At 44.7% G+C, this 18,913-nt stretch overlaps 1 protein-coding gene across 9 annotated transcripts in view; it reads right to left on the bottom strand.

Moving 5' to 3' along the window:
* Positions 1–995: 995 nt before the first annotated feature.
* LOC112256507 (grainyhead-like protein 1 homolog) overlaps positions 996–18,913 on the bottom strand; it is a 31,270-nt gene continuing 13,352 nt past the window's right edge. For 5 of the 9 annotated variants that reach the window (XM_042325520.1, XM_042325521.1, XM_042325516.1 and 2 more), the window contains exons 10-15: positions 17,197–17,324; positions 9,062–9,090; positions 8,750–8,865; positions 4,666–4,751; positions 2,952–3,016; positions 996–2,772 (exon numbers count right to left, since the gene is read on the bottom strand). In XM_042325520.1, the coding sequence (XP_042181454.1) occupies positions 2,658–2,772; positions 2,952–3,016; positions 4,666–4,751; positions 8,750–8,865; positions 9,062–9,090; positions 17,197–17,324 (539 nt within the window). In that variant the 3' untranslated portion in view covers positions 996–2,657. The remainder of the gene's footprint in view (positions 2,773–2,951; positions 3,017–4,665; positions 4,752–8,749; positions 8,866–9,061; positions 9,091–17,196; positions 17,325–18,913) is intronic. The other 4 variants (XM_042325524.1, XM_042325522.1, XM_042325518.1 and 1 more) reach the window with 2 other exon arrangements.

Consider the following 18,913-nt stretch of genomic DNA (forward strand, 5'->3'; position numbering starts at 1 on the left):
ACAACGCCTCTCCCCTATTGGACCTAGATAGTTTGTGTGTATGTATTGATATGTAGGTTACTTGTGCCTTTTGTATCTGTATTATCTATCTATGTAGTTCTATCCTTGAGCTGTTGTCTATGAATGTTCTGTATTATGTCATGTTTCATGTGGACCCCAGGAAGAGTAGCTGCTGCTTTTGGAACAGCTAATGGGGATCCTAATAAAATACCAAGTATGTCCTTTGGGGTACTTGGAAGACATTTCTGGGGGACATTTTCAGTGCCAAGAACTCTAAAGGTTCTTTGAAGAACTTTGCAGGTCTTAGAAGAACCCTTGTTGAACCCCTACTTTTTAGAGTGTAGGCCTAGGTACAGTTTGTGATAATACCATAGGCCATAGAATCATGATTATTTTTCTATGACATAGGTGCCATGGAAGTATCCAGTCTGAGGAAGTCTGAGGATTCTACATCAATGAGCTGGAAAAAGCAAAGCCCCTTATCCTTACTTCTAATACACAATCTCAACTGTCACATTAGCAGTAGGCCTACTGTACCTTACTGTGTGTGCCTACGTCTCTGCTGCATTCCCCCGTTTCTCTAGCCAAACTTGTTTGAAAATGGTACTATAGTACCCAAATATACTTCAGTCTGAATAGTGTGGATGTACTGTACCATAAATGCCTTACCACTACATCTTTTGTGGAGACGGGCAGATGGAGAGAGGACATTGGCGTGTTTTCGGAGCAATGTTTCCCTGTCAGTTGGGCTTTGGGGTTGGTGCCCAGACATATGGACCTGTGGAAGACTGGGGCTCGAGCCACAGTTGAGTTTGCTCTAGGGCTGAAGGGGAATGTTAATGAAGCCAAGGCCCAACACCGAGGCTTACATTCCAAATGGCACCCGATTCCCTATATAGTGCACTACTTTTGACCAGAGCAGCTAGTCAAAAGTAGTGCACTATATAGGGAATCAGGTTCAATTTGGGACATGACACCCACACACAGACCACCAGTACAGCTACCGGAGCTGGTTTTATTGGACACTATATAATATACACCAGAGAATACTCCCAAAATCTGAGAAAAGACATGTCATTTAAAAAACAAAGACGTACAAATATTTCAACCTACCCTTGACATGTACTGTAAATACTATGTTAGAATAATTTCATACAAAAACAAACGTTATCATTCCTAATATTGTAACATTCCGGTTTGTTACGTACGGTAAAAAAAGAACCCATTTCCCATTCTCTTAATAAATATATACACATGAAGTACTCTGGTACAAAAAGGAGCGTCTGCAGTACACGAGGACACACTTTTTTTTTCAAACATTTTCAAATGTAATGTTATCGCATTATTACCGTGTCTGATGTGTGGATACAGAGACAGCGGCAGAATCTGTCAATCTGAATGCGTTTGACCTTAGCCATCTGACTTTCTATGCAGTAATAGACATTCTCAAATCTATTTGGTTGTTGCAACCTATTCAGGCCACAGCTGAGTGAGTGAATGATTGATACTTTTTCATCTACTTAATAAAAAACATGTAATACTTATGAAGAGGCCACATGCTAAAGCGGTATAAGGGAAAATGTGAAAATCCATGTGAAAACCACATGCAGTACATGCTCTTACTCGACACATACAGTAGCAACAAACACAGATCATATCATATTAACTGCCAGACTGAGTGTACGTACATACATACTAAATACTGCCAGGATGTTTAGTATCAATACAGTGAGCCAACCATCCCCTCTATTTACAATACAATTAGTGTTTGCAATCCGTACTTTGTGTGGCTAAATATCCTCTTTCAATCAATTAAGCGCCATCTTCAGTGCTATATGGAGTCCCAAGGGGGCAGAGACAACGCAGTCTGAGGCATAAGGAGAGCTAGCCTGGTCCCAGTTGTGTGTGTACTGTCTTGCTATTTTTGGCAAGACAATCACCATAGGAATTGGCAAGACAGCACAAACAGATCTGGGACCAGGCTAAAGGATAGCATGCATCTCCAACCACTCTACTCTGATGCTAATGCTATTGTAATAAGGAGTGCATTATTAGCCTGTTTCTCTTACGTATTCCATGTTCAACACAAAGATACCGAGAGAAAGTTGTCTGCATAGCGTGGGAAATTACAGCCACGCAACAAATACTCTGCACATACTGTCCTGTAACAAAGATTCTCAAATGGCCTTTACATACACACATATATATATATATATATATATATTACAAAACAAAGAGCGCTTCTTGTTAAACTCAATTCTTATATACAAAAAAAAAAATGTAGCAAAAGTCTATCAAGCCATCGACACAATGTCATCAGATAAGAGCAGTGGCTTTGTAACATTACAGATAACAAAAGAACACCATCTCTCAGACAGGTGGACAGTTAAGCCCTTTCCCAGATCTGTTTCTGCTGTCTCGACAACGGCAATGATCATTGGCATGACTGATAACAACAGATCTGGGACTATGCTAGTGGACTTAAGATATTGCTAATAGTGTCAGAGACATCCTGCTCCCGTTCGGTGACTGGGTTAAGGCGATGTGTAAACCACAAGTCTTCACATTTACAACTTTACAAGCTGCCCTATGTCCACACTCTATGTGGACTGGGCGGTGACAGTGTCAATCACTCCCCACCCCTCCCTTTGGGCCAATCAGATTTCAGTCAGGGTGAGTTTGTACACACCCCCTAGCTCCTCCACAGTGATCTGGAAGGTGTCTTCGTTGGAGTAGTGCTTGATAATGTTGTCATCCATGTTGACTAGAATCCTAACAGAGGGACATATATGATGTCAGTATCACAGAAAGAGAGAGTCTAGTCAGTCTATTTCCAAGGTTATTAAGTAATACATAAAAAGCCCGATTCTCCACAAATATTACCTTGACTTGTTGTAGAAGGATCTTAAAATCATGGTAAATAGACTTAACCATGGACGTGAACCACTTACCCTTTCTTGCATTTCTTGTAGACTTTCCCCACTTTCTGGAGCGGCACATTGTATTTCTCTGATATCTAGAAGAAGCGGAGCAACAAAGGCTTGTTAAGACTTGTTTGCAAGCAGAGACAATGTACAGTATGTGAGGGTGGTCGAGATGTTTGAAATAGGTTCAAATACTATGTCTGGTGCTTGCATTGTATTGAAGTGACAACGTTGCATACTGGTTTCTTTATTTTTATTATTTGTAAGGAAACTCAATGACTCCTTTATAACACAACTCAATGACTTGGGGAGGGGGAATTTTACAATGCCATAAATGTTTTGTTTTCCATCTTCAATGAAAATATACTCTTTAAACAAATGAAATCAGGTTGAATGACAGAAACAGAAGCAAAACTCAACCAGGAAAGAGAAGAGACATATGTATGGTATCTTTGCCTCTATTTGCCCCCCAGCCCAGGCCCTGTCACAACTCATTTGGCCTGTTGTGGACCCATGTCGAGTTCCCCACAGCCCGGTGGCCCCTGCTGAGGGATGTCCCCTATACCCTTCGTCTTTAGTGCACTATACCAGACAGACCCCCTAATCAGAACCAAAGACTTAATGATTATACAGACAGAGACCCTACACGTGGCGATGCCCCGGCCCTCCTCGAGCACCCTTTCTCTCTCTGACCCTCCATTTCACCCGGCCCTCCTCGAGCTCCCTTTCTCTCGCCGACCCTCCATTTCACCCGGCCCTCCTCGAGCTCCCTTTCTCTCGCCGACCCTCCATTTCACCCGGCCCTCCTCGAGCTCCCTTTCTCTCGCCGACCCTCCATTTCACCCGGCCCTCCTCGACCCTCCATTTCACCCGCCCTCCCTTTCTCTCGCCGACCCTCCATTTCACCCGGCCCTCCTCGAGCTCCCTTTCTCTCGCCGACCCTCCATTTCACCCGGCCCTCCTCGAGCTCCCTTTCTCTCGCCGACCCTCCATTTCACCCGGCCCTCCTCGAGCTCCCTTTCTCTCTCCGACCCTCCATTTCATCCGGCCCTCCTCGAGCACCCTTTCTCTCGCCGACCCTCCATTTCACCCGGCCCTCCTCGAGCTCCCTTTCTCTCGCCGACCCTCCATTTCACCCGGCCCTCCTCGAGCACCCTTTCTCTCTCTGACCCTCCATTTCACCTAGGTTGAGTTGTGTCTCCTCTCTCGCTCTCTCTGAGATGCTGGGTTGAATTAGGATCGTCAAGCTGAGAGAGAGATAGTGGCCATGGGTAATTGCAGGGTAAACGGGAGAGGAGTTTGTGTGGCAGAATGGGCTGTGACACAAACAAACAGAGCCACCCACACTAGTGTCACTGGAGTGATGCGATGTGACCAGCCTCCCATAACAGACACCATATGGCTGGCTGTCTCCCTGTGTATCCCTCCCTGGCTGTCCCTATGAAACCCCACTAGGGACAGACTAACCCTGTATCTAAGCCACTATCATGGTGGTTCTGTGGGTGTGATGTTTGAGTAAAAGTGATCGGTTTCATAAAATTGAGTGGATTTTGGTTCGGGACCCGCAGTTGTTTGAGGCATGTTTTTGCACTAGGGTTGTGGGTTTGATTCCTGCAAGGGCCACATACAATGACGATTAACTGCAAAGGCATTTAGGGCAAAATTGTCTGCTAAATGACAATATTACTGTGTTATTACTATAATATTATGACTGCTCTAGTTGCATTGTGTAGAAACTTACAGCTTCCACCAGTCCTTTCAGCGTGGGGTTCTTCAGCATGACAGCGTCAAACACCTCATCGGTATCCTTACGCACGTACAGCAGAACTACATAGGCGAGAGGAGGAGTACAGTGAGACATATTGATCACACACACACACACACACACACACACACACACACACACACAGAAACACTCAAATGGGGATAGATTTCACAAAACAAAAGTCATAGCAGGACACATCCCCAAATCACACAAACATGTTGGCAGTCATATGTTTTGCTGAAGCTAAGCGGCTTGACTGGTGGTGAGGCCCTTTATGTGAGTTTGGACTGAGAGAGTCTCACTATGTCCCTGTCTCAAGTGACTCATACCTCACACAGTGTTCTACCACATCTGAGACATGCGCACAAACACACACACACACACACACACACGTCACACTGCTTCTTAGCGAGTTCCGCTTCCTCCTGTTACACACACAGCAGTCTGACCCACAAACCACAATGACTAACTAACAACCACCTGGCCCTGTCGCCCAAGCCCAGGACATTCCAGTCTGGGAAGTGGCCAAGCTCAAGGCTCTGGTCCCTCTGTTACTCTGGTACCGGGAAGACTAAGTCATTCGCTAGACCAGAGATCTTGTCATCTGTCCAGCCCCTTCCCAGACCTCTGGGTTAGCATTGGCAGGATGCCTAGTCAAACTCAGCCCCAGTCGGTCCGGTCATCCTGAGCCAGGCAGCACACTGCTCAGGGAGGGCTGGAGTGTAACTTCCCACACATGGAGGACACTCGGGCACTCATCATGCTGCCCACTATCCACCCATATTCACTCCAACATGATACTCAGAATAGATGTGCTCGAAATAGATTATTGGCTTTAAAAGGGAATTTGGGAATTTGGCAGCCCTGTTACAAGTGACTATAAAGGGGATTTTGACCAAGGGTGTGTGTGTCTACCAGCTCTCACGTCAGAATTAGACGTTCAGCCATGTTTCTCAAACGTCAAATTTCAAAGTGTTTAAGATTAAGCTTAGGCATCAACTCAGAATTCTTAAGGTTATTTTTATTTTTTATTTATTTAACCAGGTAGGCTAGTTGAGAACAAGTTCTCATTTGCAACTGCGACCTGGCCAAGATAAAGCATAGCAGTGTGAACAGACAACAGAGTTACACATGGAGTAAACAATTAACAAGTCAATAACACAGTAGAAAAAAAAGGGGAGTCTATATACATTGTGTGCAAAGGGCATGAGGAGGTAGGTGAATAATTAAAATTTTTCAGATTAACACTGGAGTGATAAATTATCAGATGGTCATGTACAGGTAGAGATATTGGTGTGCAAAAGAGCAGAAAAGTAAATAAATAAAAACAGTATGGGGATGAGGTAGGTAAAAATGGGTGGGCTATTTACCAATCGACTATGTACAGCTGCAGCGATCGGTTAGCTGCTCAGATAGCAGATGTTTAAAGTTGGTGAGGGAGATAAGTCTAACTTCAGCGATTTTTGCAATTCGTTCCAGTCACAGGCAGCAGAGAACTGGAACGAAAGGCGGCCAAATGAGGTGTTGGCTTTAGGGATGATCAGTGAGATACACCTGCTGGAGCGTGTGCTACGGGTGGGTGTTGCCATCGTGACCAGTGAACTGAGATAAGGCGGAGCTTTACCTAGCATGGACTTGTAGATGACCTGAAGCCAGTGGGTCTGGCGACGAATATGTAGCGAGGGCCAGCCGACTAGAGCTGGCCCTTGCTTTAGTGACAAAACGGATGGCACTGTGATAAACTGCATCCAGTTTGCTGAGTAGAGTGTTGGAAGAAATTTTGTAGATGACATCGCCGAAGTCGAGGATCGGTAGGATAGTCAGTTGGAACCATCCAGGGTGGTGATGCTAGTCAGTGTGGGTGCAGGCAGCGAACGGTTGAAAAGCATGCATTTGGTTTTACTAGCGTTTAAGAGCAGTTGGAGGCCACGGAAGGAGTGTTGTATGGCATTGAAGCTTGTTTGGAGGTTAGATAGTGTCCAAGGATGGGCCGGAAGTATATAGAATGGTGTCGTCTGCGTAGAGGTGGATCAGGGAATCGCCCGCAGCAAGAGCAACATCATTGATATATACAGAGAAAAGAGTCGGCCCGAGAACTGAACCCTGTGGCACCCCCATAGAGACTGCCAGAGGACCGGACAGCATGCCCTCCGATTTGACACACTGAACTCTGTCTGCAAAGTAGTTGGTGAACCAGGCAAGGCAGTCATCAGAAAAACCGAGGCTACTGAGTCTGCCGATAAGAATATGGTGATTGACAAAGTCGAAAGCCTTGGCAAGGTCGATGAAGACGGCTGCACAGTACTGTCTTTTATTGATGGCGGTTATGATATCGTTTAGTACCTTGAGCGTGGCTGAGGTGCACCCGTGACCGGCTCAGAAACCAGATTGCACAGCGGAGAAGGTACGGTGGGATTCGAGATGGTCAGTGACCTGTTTGTTGACTTGGCTTTCGAAGACCTTAGATAGGGAGGGCAGGATGGATATAGGTCTGTAACAGTTTGGGTCCAGGGTGTCTCCCCCTTTGAAGAGGGGGATGACTGCAGCAGCTTTCCAATCCTTGGGGATCTCAGACGATATGAAAGAGGTTGAACAGGCAGGTAATAGGGGTTGCGACAATGGCGGCGGATAGTTTCAGAAATAGAGGGTCCAGATTGTCAAGCCCAGCTGATTTGTACGGGTCCAGGTTTTGCAGCTCTTTCAGAACATCTGCTATCTGGATTTGGGTAAAGGAGAACCTGGAGAGGCTTGGGCGAGTAGCTGCGGGGCTGTTAGGGTTAAGTTTAGGCATTTAACGGCAACTTCTTAAGGTTAAGGCATTAACTCTGAACGGTTAAGGTTTAGGATAAGCTTAAAACAAAAATCTCAAAAACAACTTTTGGAATCCGAGGCAGATGCTTACACCCATCCACCATCCCCGTCCACAACACCTTAGCAAAACCGAAACCTACTTCAAGGTAACAGCGCTTAGAGTTGCCCCTAATTGCCGGTTTCCATGTCATCTCCCGACGTCCACAGACATGGATAGACGTCAAAAACGGACTTGTATCACGGGTGGCCTGGCCCATGTGTGTTCAACTTTCTGCAATGGTGACTAGGACATCATTCGCTATAGTAAGCTTCCCCTACTACACACAAAAAAAAAACTTTTCAATAAAAGCTTCTCAATGCAAACAGTGTGCAAAGAGGCGTGTGCGTGCATGCAAGAGTGTCCATGTGCTGATAAAGGTTGAAGAGTGTGTGTCCTTGTGTGTTAATTGTGAGTGAGAGGTGAGAATGAACAGTGATATTGGGTTGTGTCGTCGGGGGAGGGGTACAGCATGTGTGTGTTTCATTGACTGGGTGAAAAGGCGTCAGGGCTGGTGCCTAGCCATACTCGGCTAGCCGAACCGAATGAGTGTGCTCCTGAACTCGCTTAAAAGACCTCCGCTTGAAAAATTAGAAATAAAGCGTCAATAGTACCGTTTGTCCACTTTGAGATGCCATAGTCAGTATACACTTCCTCAAAATAGTCTGAATTAATCAAAGATAACTCAAGAAATCTGTCATGCATTTTTACAGAGGAGATCTTAGTCACGCAATTTTACATCTACCTAAGATGTTTGGTGCAGTATTTCCCAATAAAAAAATGTGTATGAAAACGAGTCGTGTCTCGTTGAATGACAACAAAGACTTTATTGAAGAATCTCTACTGTTGACCAATTACCAACAAAGAGGCATAGACGTCGGCTCCAAACAGCCGAAAAAAGTCCAAAAAGAACAAAAATGTCACAAAATGTTGTCCTAATATATGCATGAATTCTACCGAACTGTTTCGGCTGGGAAGCATGTGAATGCCTTAATGAGTCATGTGTCTCTGTCTATGGGAAGTGATTTTTAGGGAGGGTAGGTGGCCTTCAGGGAGCAAGCCATAACATTCACAACACACACACACAATCCTCCCTCAGCATACCTCCCCCTCTCTCTGGTCTCATACCAGGAAGGCTGGTAAGCGAGTGTGAAACACCTTATCAGTAGTGTATACATAGTGTATTGGTGGACACACACACAGACATCATACCTTTCTTGGGCTCGTCTATTCTGGCCAGCTTATTGGGAGGGGAACCAAACTCATCCTCGTTGGCGTAGGGTAATTTCTTCATGCCCGAGCTGCTACGGACACACACGACAAGTTGGCTTAGAGGGTTCTCACACACACACACACACACACACACACACACACACACACACACATCCTGTTAAGCCTGTGAGGCCATCTCCCAGAGAAGTAGCAGGAAGCTCCTAAGCCATACAGTCTTTATTTTCTCCAGACGTTTTCCTTAGATCAAATTACAGACAAACGAGTGTCAAATTAGTGTTTCCAGGAACTCACCTTTCCTCCCCATCTTCTTGTGAGAAGGGCTGCATGGAGAGAAAGAAAAGAGAGGGAGAAAGAAGTATGGGTCAAGGGTGAAAACACACATTCCTACATATCAAAAGACGGGATTTTATTTGATATGGACCGCATTGGGAAATAAGTGCAAGACTATAGGTTGATTGGATTTTGTGGGCAGTGAAAACAATCCTTGGGGAACTCTTCAATCAAATGTAATGACCGTTTTGGATATACTATACTTACAGTATTTTGAGTCACACTTTTAGGATTTTCTTGTTCAGTTCCTTCACGAAGGCCATTATTGCAGCAGCACAAGAGGAGTGATCTCTCTGAACCTGACATAAAGCCGGCAACTTGTGCCATAGTCAATATTAGCTCTGGTCCAGGTTGTTATTGTACACTCCTCTACTGTGGTGTGGAGCAGCGCACACTAACGACTTGGACCAGAGCTTGGACCAGAGCTAAATCATTCTCAGAGGAAACCCAGTCACCCTGCTAATCAGTAACAGCTAAAAGTACTGGAGGTTTACTGGGTTGCTAATTTGGATCCAACTGCCAATTGTGCACCAAAATAAAAATAAAAACCCTCCAGGCAGGATTAGAAAAGGAAAGCTTTATTTTCAGCTCAGTCCACTCTGCAGCTCAGTAGTGCCATGTGGCCCAGAAACCAGCGAACTCATTGAGCTGGGTCATGTTCATTAGGCAACAGACAGACTGAAACAGGGAGGGACACTACCAATGAAAAACAGATTTAGTTTTCTGTTGCAATAATGTTTTCAAACATTTAAACCTAATGAACAAGACCCTGGTGCCACTGTAGCCAACAGGGGGCAGTCAAAGTTAACATTCCACAGAGCCATACGGGTTCAGCAAAACAACTGTCTATCCTGATCCTCAATGTTGGCCCCAGACCCACTTTACAGACAACATTCTCAGAGCTTTGCAATGATTGGGCCCTGTTATATACTAAAGCATCCTTCCTTAACAATTTCCTTGAGATAGTGATCTATTGAGGATGAATAAGTGAAAGCAAAAATGTGGCTTTCACCAATTTGGTCTGATTTCTGATGACCTCACAGCAGGAAGGAAGGAAGAATCCATTGACCGTGTTCAAACAGGGCCCTGGAATGTTTTGTCTCAACACACCTAAAAACATGTTAGATGGACTTCTTTTCTATAAAAATAGAGGCAATATGCTTCACTCTAGGATTCCTGCATCCAACCTGAGGGCCGTGTGATGTCACGCTGCAGGGAGCACTGCCAGAGGTGTGCTCTTGGGTAATGATGAGAGACCTGACATACCACACGCATACAGACAGAGCTACGTTACCCTCCGTCTCCTCTCACCTTGGGGTCAAACCAAGTCACAGGTGCAGTCTACTGTAGACATACAAATACCATTGATGTCCCGGGAATCTGCTGTGCATTATGGGGGAAAAGGGTTGCATTATTTATTCAAAGAGCACCGGGCATAAAAATAATCAATTATGTTGAAAGTATATTTACTTTTTCTTCATAATAAAGCTATACATGCATAAGAGTGAATCCAAACATGTGTTGATTCACTGAAGCACCATGTAAGATCTTTAGCACATAAACACACACATCAGCCAATCCCAAGGCTAACTCGCCCCTATCAGAACACACTGGAAAGTCCCAGTCTGTATAACCCCCGATCCCATTATATTACAGGACTGCAAAGTCCTGGCCAATTGGCAAGTCTATCCTGGGAGTTTTGGTTGCCTTGAGGTCACCTTGCCCTGAGTTGTGGAACTGTTTACCCACTAGGAACTACGTGATGTGACACACATCTTACTTTAAATCTACCAAAACAAACTACGGCAGCATCTGAAACGGCACCCTATAGCCTATATAGTGAACTTCTTTTGACCAAATGTAGTGTACTCTATAGGGAATAGATGCACTTCTTTCTACTAAGGCCCATAGGGCTCTGGTCAAAAGTAGTGCACCTCATAGGGAATAGGGATCTCATACTGTGTTAACATGGCAGGAGTGGCCTGGCAAAGTGACAATGACATTGGCCAGGCACCAGATTCAAGTACTCTTGTCTCTAATAGGCTCTTAAGCATGAACAGCTACTTGTCCATGGTGATCTCATCTACAGCCCTGAGAGAGAAACAAGTCTAACTACCAGGGGTTGGAACTGGTTCAGGGAACAGAACCAAAAATCTGAAAATAACAAACATTTGAGGAACAGAATCAGAACCGCAAATGAAAATAATCTATGCTGTTCCGGAACAGAACCGTTATTTTAAAAGCATGGGAACCGGTTAATAACATTATTTTAGGTTCTGGGAATTTTTTTACAGTCCCACAAAACGCAACAAATCGCCTATGCAAAGCCCTCACTCTGTCACTCAGAAATGTATTTCAGTGTCTGCCTGCTTGCCAGCTGAAAATCTTGTGTGTGTGTGTGCGCGCCTCTAGTAGCCTACTGACTTTACAAGCTTAATTTATACATTTAGGGATAGATTTTTTTACTAGAGAAAAATGGATTAACCTTTTCAATACTAACTAAGGATACTATAGTTAAAGTTCCACATTGGATTTATTAACTACAAAAAAGGTAAGACATGATTTTAATTCTAGTGCCGCTCTGCACACACAAGCTTGTTAACTAGCTGGCTGGTCCAATGTGAAGTCAACTCTCTGAAGTTCAAAGACATTCAAAGTCATATTAGCGGTTCCCCCGTAGGTATAATTATTTGGTCCTAATTCAGGTAATGCATGTCATAACAACAAGATGCCCAGCGCGTCAAGCCAAGCCTCCTCCATCCTCTCTCACCCTCTCCCCACCTGCAAAATTTCAGTTGCATCTTGCGATCTACATTTGTCTGTCCAATGCATGTAAATAGCTTACCCACTTCATAGCAAGCTGCTCTATCCTCTACACTGATTGGTGAAGTAATTTATTATCGAGCTAAATGTAAAAATGATTTGATTTCAGGGGTTTAATTAGGAACAGAAAGAAACATAAACCCCTAAAATAGTAGCAGTTTATGAACCGGTTCAGAACTTTATTTTGCTGGTCGGAACAGTGGAACATAACCCAAAAAATAATGGTTCTGTTCAGGCGAAACGATTGGGAACATTTTTTGGTTTTAAACCCTGCTAAGTACCACTCTCTGAGCAGCGAGTTCTAGTGCAATGATCCAGTGTGGTGTCTGGAATATGCCTTCTGAATGCCACCCTGACCCAATCAGCTGGGGAGGAGTGACCGATAGGAGGAGCACTGGGTATACAGGGTTACAAAACAGTACAGACATAACACATTCCCCTACAGGGTTACAAAACAGTACAGACATAACACATTCCCCTACAGGGTCACAAAACAGTACAGACATAACACATTCCCCTACAGGGTCACAAAACAGTACAGACATAACACATTCCCCTACAGGGTCACAAAAGTTCATACATTTTCCCGAAATGTTCAAGTTGTCTGGAATTTCAACTAGTATTTCTGGGAAACCTGGGAATTTTGTGAAAGTTTCTGGAATAATGCAACCCTGATCCCCCATAATGCACAGCAGATCCCGGGACATCAATGGTATTCAGGGCTTGGACTTCTAACAATGCATAGGCAGAACCTCTACACTTTAAAGTAAGAAAGCCTTAGGGGGATATCCAGCCAGTAAAGAACACCTGGTATTTAGTGAAGGAATGTCAGAATGAGGGGCTCTTAGAAGTCTGAAGGCAACATTGAGGAGGTGGTTTGGACTCTTTGGTAGTCAGGGGCTGGTGGGAGAAGCATTTAAATGCCATTTGATAAGATTTTTAGTATCATTGAATCTGCACCAATTACAGTATGTGCTCGAATCTTATCACAAAACATACATTTGCATAATTTATTTAACTAGACAAGTTGGTTAAGAACAAATTCTTATTTACAATGGACGGCCTACACCGGCCAAACCCGGATGACGCTGGGCCAATTGTGCGCCGCCCTATGGGACTCCCAATCACGGCCGGTTGTGATACAGCCTGGATTCGAACCAGGGAGACTGTAGTGACACCTCTAGCATTGAGATGTAGTGCCTTAGACAGCTGTACCGCTCAGGAGCCCACCATTTTACCGGTACTCTAGAGTAAATTCTACCTTGCAATTGCATGGCAATTAAGTAGGTACAATTGAAGTCGGAAGTTAACATGCACCTTAGCCAAATACATTTAAACTCAGTTTCACAATTCCTGACATTTAATCAGAGTAAAAATTCCCTGACTTAGGTCAGTTAGGATCACCACTTTATTTTAAGAATGTGAAATGTCAGAATAATAGTAGAGAATTATTTCAGCTTAATTTCTTTCATCACAGAAGTTTACATACACTCAATTAGTATTTGGTAGCATTGCCTTTAAATTGTTTAACTTGGGTCAAGCATTTTGGGAAGCCTTTCACAAGCTTCCCACAATAAGTTGGGTGAATTTTGGCCCATTCCTCCTGACAGAGCTGGTGTAACTGGGTCAGGTTTGTAGGCCTCCTTGCTTGCGCACACTTTTTCAGTTCTGCCCACAGATTTTCTATTGGATGGAGGTCGGGGCTTTGTGATGGCACCTGCCACAACTTTGGAAGTATGTTTGGGGTCTTTGTCCATTTGGAAGACCCATTTGCGACCAAGCTTAAACTTCCTGACTGATGTCTTGAGATGTTGCTGCAATATATCCACAATTTTCCTCCCTCATGATGCCATCTATTTTGTGAAGTGTACCAGTCCCTCCTGCAGCAAAGCACCGCCACAAGATGATGCTCCCACCTCCGTGCTTCACGGTTGGGATGGTGTTCTTCAGCTTGCAAGCCTCCCCCTTTCTCCTCCAAACATAACAATGGTCATTATGGCCAAACAGTTCTATTTTTGTTTCATCAGACCAGAGGACATTTCTCCAAAAGTACGATGTTTGTCCCCATATGCAGTTGCAAACCATAGTCTGGCTTTTTTATGGTGGTTTTGGAGCAGTGGCTTCTTCCTTGCTGAGTGGCCTTTCAGGTTATGTTGAGATAGGACTCGTTTTACTGTGGATATTGATACCTTTGTACCCGTTTCCTCCAGCATCTTCACAAGGTCCTTTGCTGTTGTTCTGGGATTGATTTGCACCATAGTATGTAAATCTCTAGGAAACAGAACGTGTCTCCTTCCTGAGCGTTATGATGGCTGCGTGGTCCCATGGTGTTTATACTAGCGTACTATTGTTTGTACAGATGAACATGGTATCTTCAGGCGTTTGGAAATTGCTCCCAAGGATGAACCAGACTTGGAGGTCTCCAATTTCTTTTCTGAGTTCTTGGTTAATGTCTTTTGATTTTCCCATGATGTCAAGCAAAGAGGCAATGAGTTTGAAGGTAGGCCTTGAAATACATCCACAAGGTACACCTCCAATTGACTCAAATGATGTCAATTAGCCAGAAGCTTCTAAAGACATAATTTTCGGGAATTTTCCAAGTTGTTTAAAGGCACAGTCAACTTAGTGTATGTAAACTTCTGACCCACTGGAATTGTGATAGAGTGAATTATAAGTGAAATCTGTCTGTAAACAATTGTTGGAAAAATTACTTGTGTCATGCACAAAGTAGATGTCCTAACCAACTTAACCAAGTAGATGTCCAACCTCGGCCAACAGCTCCGCCCCCCCGGCAGCTCCTCGCCCAGGCCTCTCCAGGTTCTCCTTTACCCAAATCCAGATAGCAGATGTTCTGAAAGAGCTGCAAAACCTGGACCCGTACAAATCAGCTGGGCTTGACAATCTGGACCCCCTATTTCTGAAACTATCCGCCGCCATTGTCGCAACCCCTATTACCAGCCTGTTCAACCTCTCTTTCATATCGTCAGATCCCCAAGGATTGGAAAGCTGCCGCAGTCATCCCCCCTTCAAAGGGGGAGACACCCTGGACCCAAACTGTTACAGACCTATATCCTTCCTGCCCTGCCCATCTAAGGTCTTCGAAAGCCAAGTCAACAAACAGGTCACTGACCATCTCGAATCCCACCGTACCTTCTCCGCTGTGCAATCTGGTTTCCGAGCCGGTCACGGGTGCACCTCAGCCACACTCAAGGTACTAAACGATATCATAACCGCCATCGATAAAAGACAGTACTGTGCAGCCGTCTTCATTGACCTTGCCAAGGCTTTCGACTCTGTCAATCACCATATTCTTATCGGCAGACTCAGTAGCCTCGGTTTTTCGGATGACTGCCTTGCCTGGTTCACCAACTACTTTGCAGACAGAGTTCAGTGTGTCAAATCGGAGGGCATGCTGTCCGGTCCTCTGGCAGTCTCTATGGGGGTGCCACAGGGTTCAATTCTCAGGCCGACTCTTTTCTCTGTATATATCAATGATGTTGCTCTTGCTGCGGGCGATTCCCTGATCCACCTCTACGCAGACGACACCATTCTATATACTTTCGGCCCGTCATTGGACACTGTGCTATCTAACCTCCAAACGAGCTTCAATGCCATACAACACTCCTTCCGTGGCCTCCAACTGCTCTTAAACGCTAGTAAAACCAAATGCATGCTTTTCAACCGATCCCTGCCTGCACCCGCATGCCCGACTAGCATCACCACCCTGGATGGTTCCGACCTTGAATATGTGACATCTATAAGTACCTAGGTGTCTGGCTAGACTGCAAACTCTCCTTCCAGACTCATATCAAACATCTCCAATCGAAAATCAAATCAAGAGTCGGCTTTCTATTTCGCAACAAAGCCTCCTTCACTCACGCCGCCAAGCTTACCCTAGTAAAACTAACTATCCTACCGATCCTCGACTTCGGCGATGTCATCTACAAAATGGCTTCCAACACTCTACTCAGCAAACTGGATGCAGTCTATCACAGTGCCATCCGTTTTGTCACTAAAGCACCTTATACCACCCACCACTGCGACTTGTATGCTCTAGTCGGCTGGCCCTCGTTACATATTCGTCGCCAGACCCACTGGCTCCAGGTCATCTACAAGTCCATGCTAGGTAAAGCTCCGCCTTATCTCAGTTCACTGGTCACGATGGCAACACCCATCCGTAGCACGCGCTCCAGCAGGTGTATCTCACTGATCATCCCTAAAGCCAACACCTCATTTGGCCACCTTTCGTTCCAGTACTCTGCTGCCTGTGACTGGAACGAATTGCAAAAATCGCTGAAGTTGGAAACTTTTATCTCCCTCACCAACTTCAAACATCAGCTATCTGAGCAGCTAACCGATCGCTGCAGCTGTACATAGTCTATTGGTAAATAGCCCACCCATTTTCACCTACCTCATCCCCATAGTGTTTTTATTTATTTACTTTTCTGCTCTTTTGCACACCAATATCTCTACCTGTACATGACCATCTGATCATTTATCACTCCAGTGTTAATCTGCAAAATTGTAATTATTCGCCTACCTCCTCATGCCTTTTGCACACATTGTATATAGACTCCCCTTTTTTTCTACTGTGTTATTGACTTGTTAATTGTTTACTCCATGTGTAACTCTGTTGTCTGTTCACACTGCTATGCTTCATCTTGGCCAGGTCGCAGTTGTAAATGAGAACTTGTTCTCAACTAGCCTACCTGGTTAAATAAAGGTGAAATAAAATTTAAAAAATAAAACTTGCCAAAACTATAGTTTGTTGGCAAGAAATTTGTGGAGTGGTTGAAAAACACATTTTAAATGACTCCAACCTCATGTATGCATGTATGTGTATGTAAAACTTCCAACTTCAACTGTATAACTACGATGTACTCTAATTGCATGGCTGGTGTGGTCCACTTGTGCAGCCTACATATAGCCCAATGTTAAATGCACAAAGCAATTTTCTGGAATCCGCAAAATAAAAACAAGGGTTGGCGTTAATCACTTTGTCCCAATTAATCTGTTAACAGCCTTATCACCACACCTACAGTATATCAGGAAAACAAAACTGGTTTAATATCAGTTTGAATGTCACAGGTACCATTTCATAATATGATTTGTGTGGTATGCATACTTTGCATAACCCTGCATTCGGTGACCTGGCCCAGGATGCTGCCTTTTGACACATATCTAGGGTCAGCTTACCCTGCCCAAATCCTAACCTTAACCAACAGAAGGTCAAATGCAAGACGGACCATAGATCAGTGTATAGGGGTACTCACATGACGCTGGACATTGGAGAAGTGGACATCAGGGATGAAGAGAACCGGCTGAGTCTCAAAGTCAGTCATCATCTTGAAGGATGTGACATCATTACGCTTCTGAAGGATAGGGACTTTGACGTCACCATCTGTGGGGAGGGGGGTCAAAAATGACAAATGATGAGACTTGTTGCAAGAATAGATCATAAACTCAGCATAAAAAGAAACATCCTCTCACTGTCAACTGCGTTTATTTTCAGCAAACTTTAACATGTATAAATATTTGTATGTACGTAACGAGGTTCAACAACTGAGACAATATCTGAACAAGTTCCACAGACATGTGACTAACAGAAATGGAATAATGTGTCCCTGAACAAAGGGGTGTGTCAAAAATCCAAAGTAACAATCAGTATCTGGTGTGGCCACCAGCTGCATTAAGCACTGCAGTGCATCTCCTCCTCATGGACTGCACCAGATTTGCCAGTTCTTGCTGTGAGATGTTACCCCACTCTTCCACCAAGGCACCTGCAAGTTCACCTGCAAGTTCAGGCCCTATCCCTCACCCTCCGATCAAACAGGTCCCAGACGTGCTCAGTAGGATTGAGATCCGGGGTCTTCGCTGGCCATGGCAGAACACTGACATTCCTGTCTTGCAGGAAATCACACACAGAACGAGCAGTATGGCTGGTGGCATCATACTGGAGGGTCATGTCAGGATGAGCCTGCAGAAAGGGTACCACATGAGGGAGGAGGATGTCTTCCCTGTAACGCACACCGCCCCAGACCATGACGGACTGTCCACCTCCAAATCGATCCCGCTCCAGAGTATAGGCCTCGGTGTAACACTCATTCCTTCGACAATAAACATGAATCAGACCATCACCCCTGGTGAGACCAAACCACGACTCGTCAGTGAAGAGCACTTTTTGCCAGTCCTGTCTGGTCCAGCGACGGTGGGTTTGTGCCCATAGCGACGTTGTTGCCGGTGATGTTTGGTGAGGACCTGCCTTACAACAGGCCTACAAGCCCTCAGTCCAGCATCTCTCAGCCTATTGCGGACAGTCTGAGCACTGATGGAGGGATTGTGCGTTCCTGGTGTAACTCGGCAGTTGTTGTTGCCATCCTGTACCTGTCGCACAGGTGTGATGTTCAGATGTACCGATCCTGTGCAGGTGTTGTTACAAGTGGTCTGCCACTGCGAGGACGGTCAGCTGTCCATCCCGTCTCCCTGTAGCGCCGTCTTAGGCGTCTCACAGTACGGACATTGCAATTTATTGCCCTGGCCACATCTACAGTCCTCATGCCTCCCTGCAGCATGCCCAAGGCACGTTCACGCAGATGAGCAGGGATCCTGAGCATCTTTCTTTTGGTGTTTTTCCAGAGTCAGTAGAAAGGCCTCTTTAGTGTCCTAAGTTCGTAACTGACCTTAATTGCCTACCGTCTGTAAGCTGTTAGTGTCTTAACGACCGTTCCACAGGTGCATGTCCATTCATTGTTTATGGTTCATTGAACAAATATGGGAAACATTGTTTAAACCCTTTACAATGAATATCTGTGAAGTTATTTGGATTTTTTACGAATTATCTTTTAATGACAGGGTCCTGAAAAGGGGATTTTTTTTTGTTGTTGCTGAGTTTATAACACTGAACAAAAATAAACGTAACATGTAAACGTTTGGTCCCATGTAAAATTTTCCATATGCACAAAAAGCTGATGCGTGTGTGTGTGTGTGTGT

The sequence above is a fragment of the Oncorhynchus tshawytscha genome, linkage group LG08, assembly GCF_018296145.1.
Source record: "Oncorhynchus tshawytscha isolate Ot180627B linkage group LG08, Otsh_v2.0, whole genome shotgun sequence".
Classification (NCBI taxonomy): Eukaryota; Metazoa; Chordata; class Actinopteri; order Salmoniformes; family Salmonidae; genus Oncorhynchus; species Oncorhynchus tshawytscha.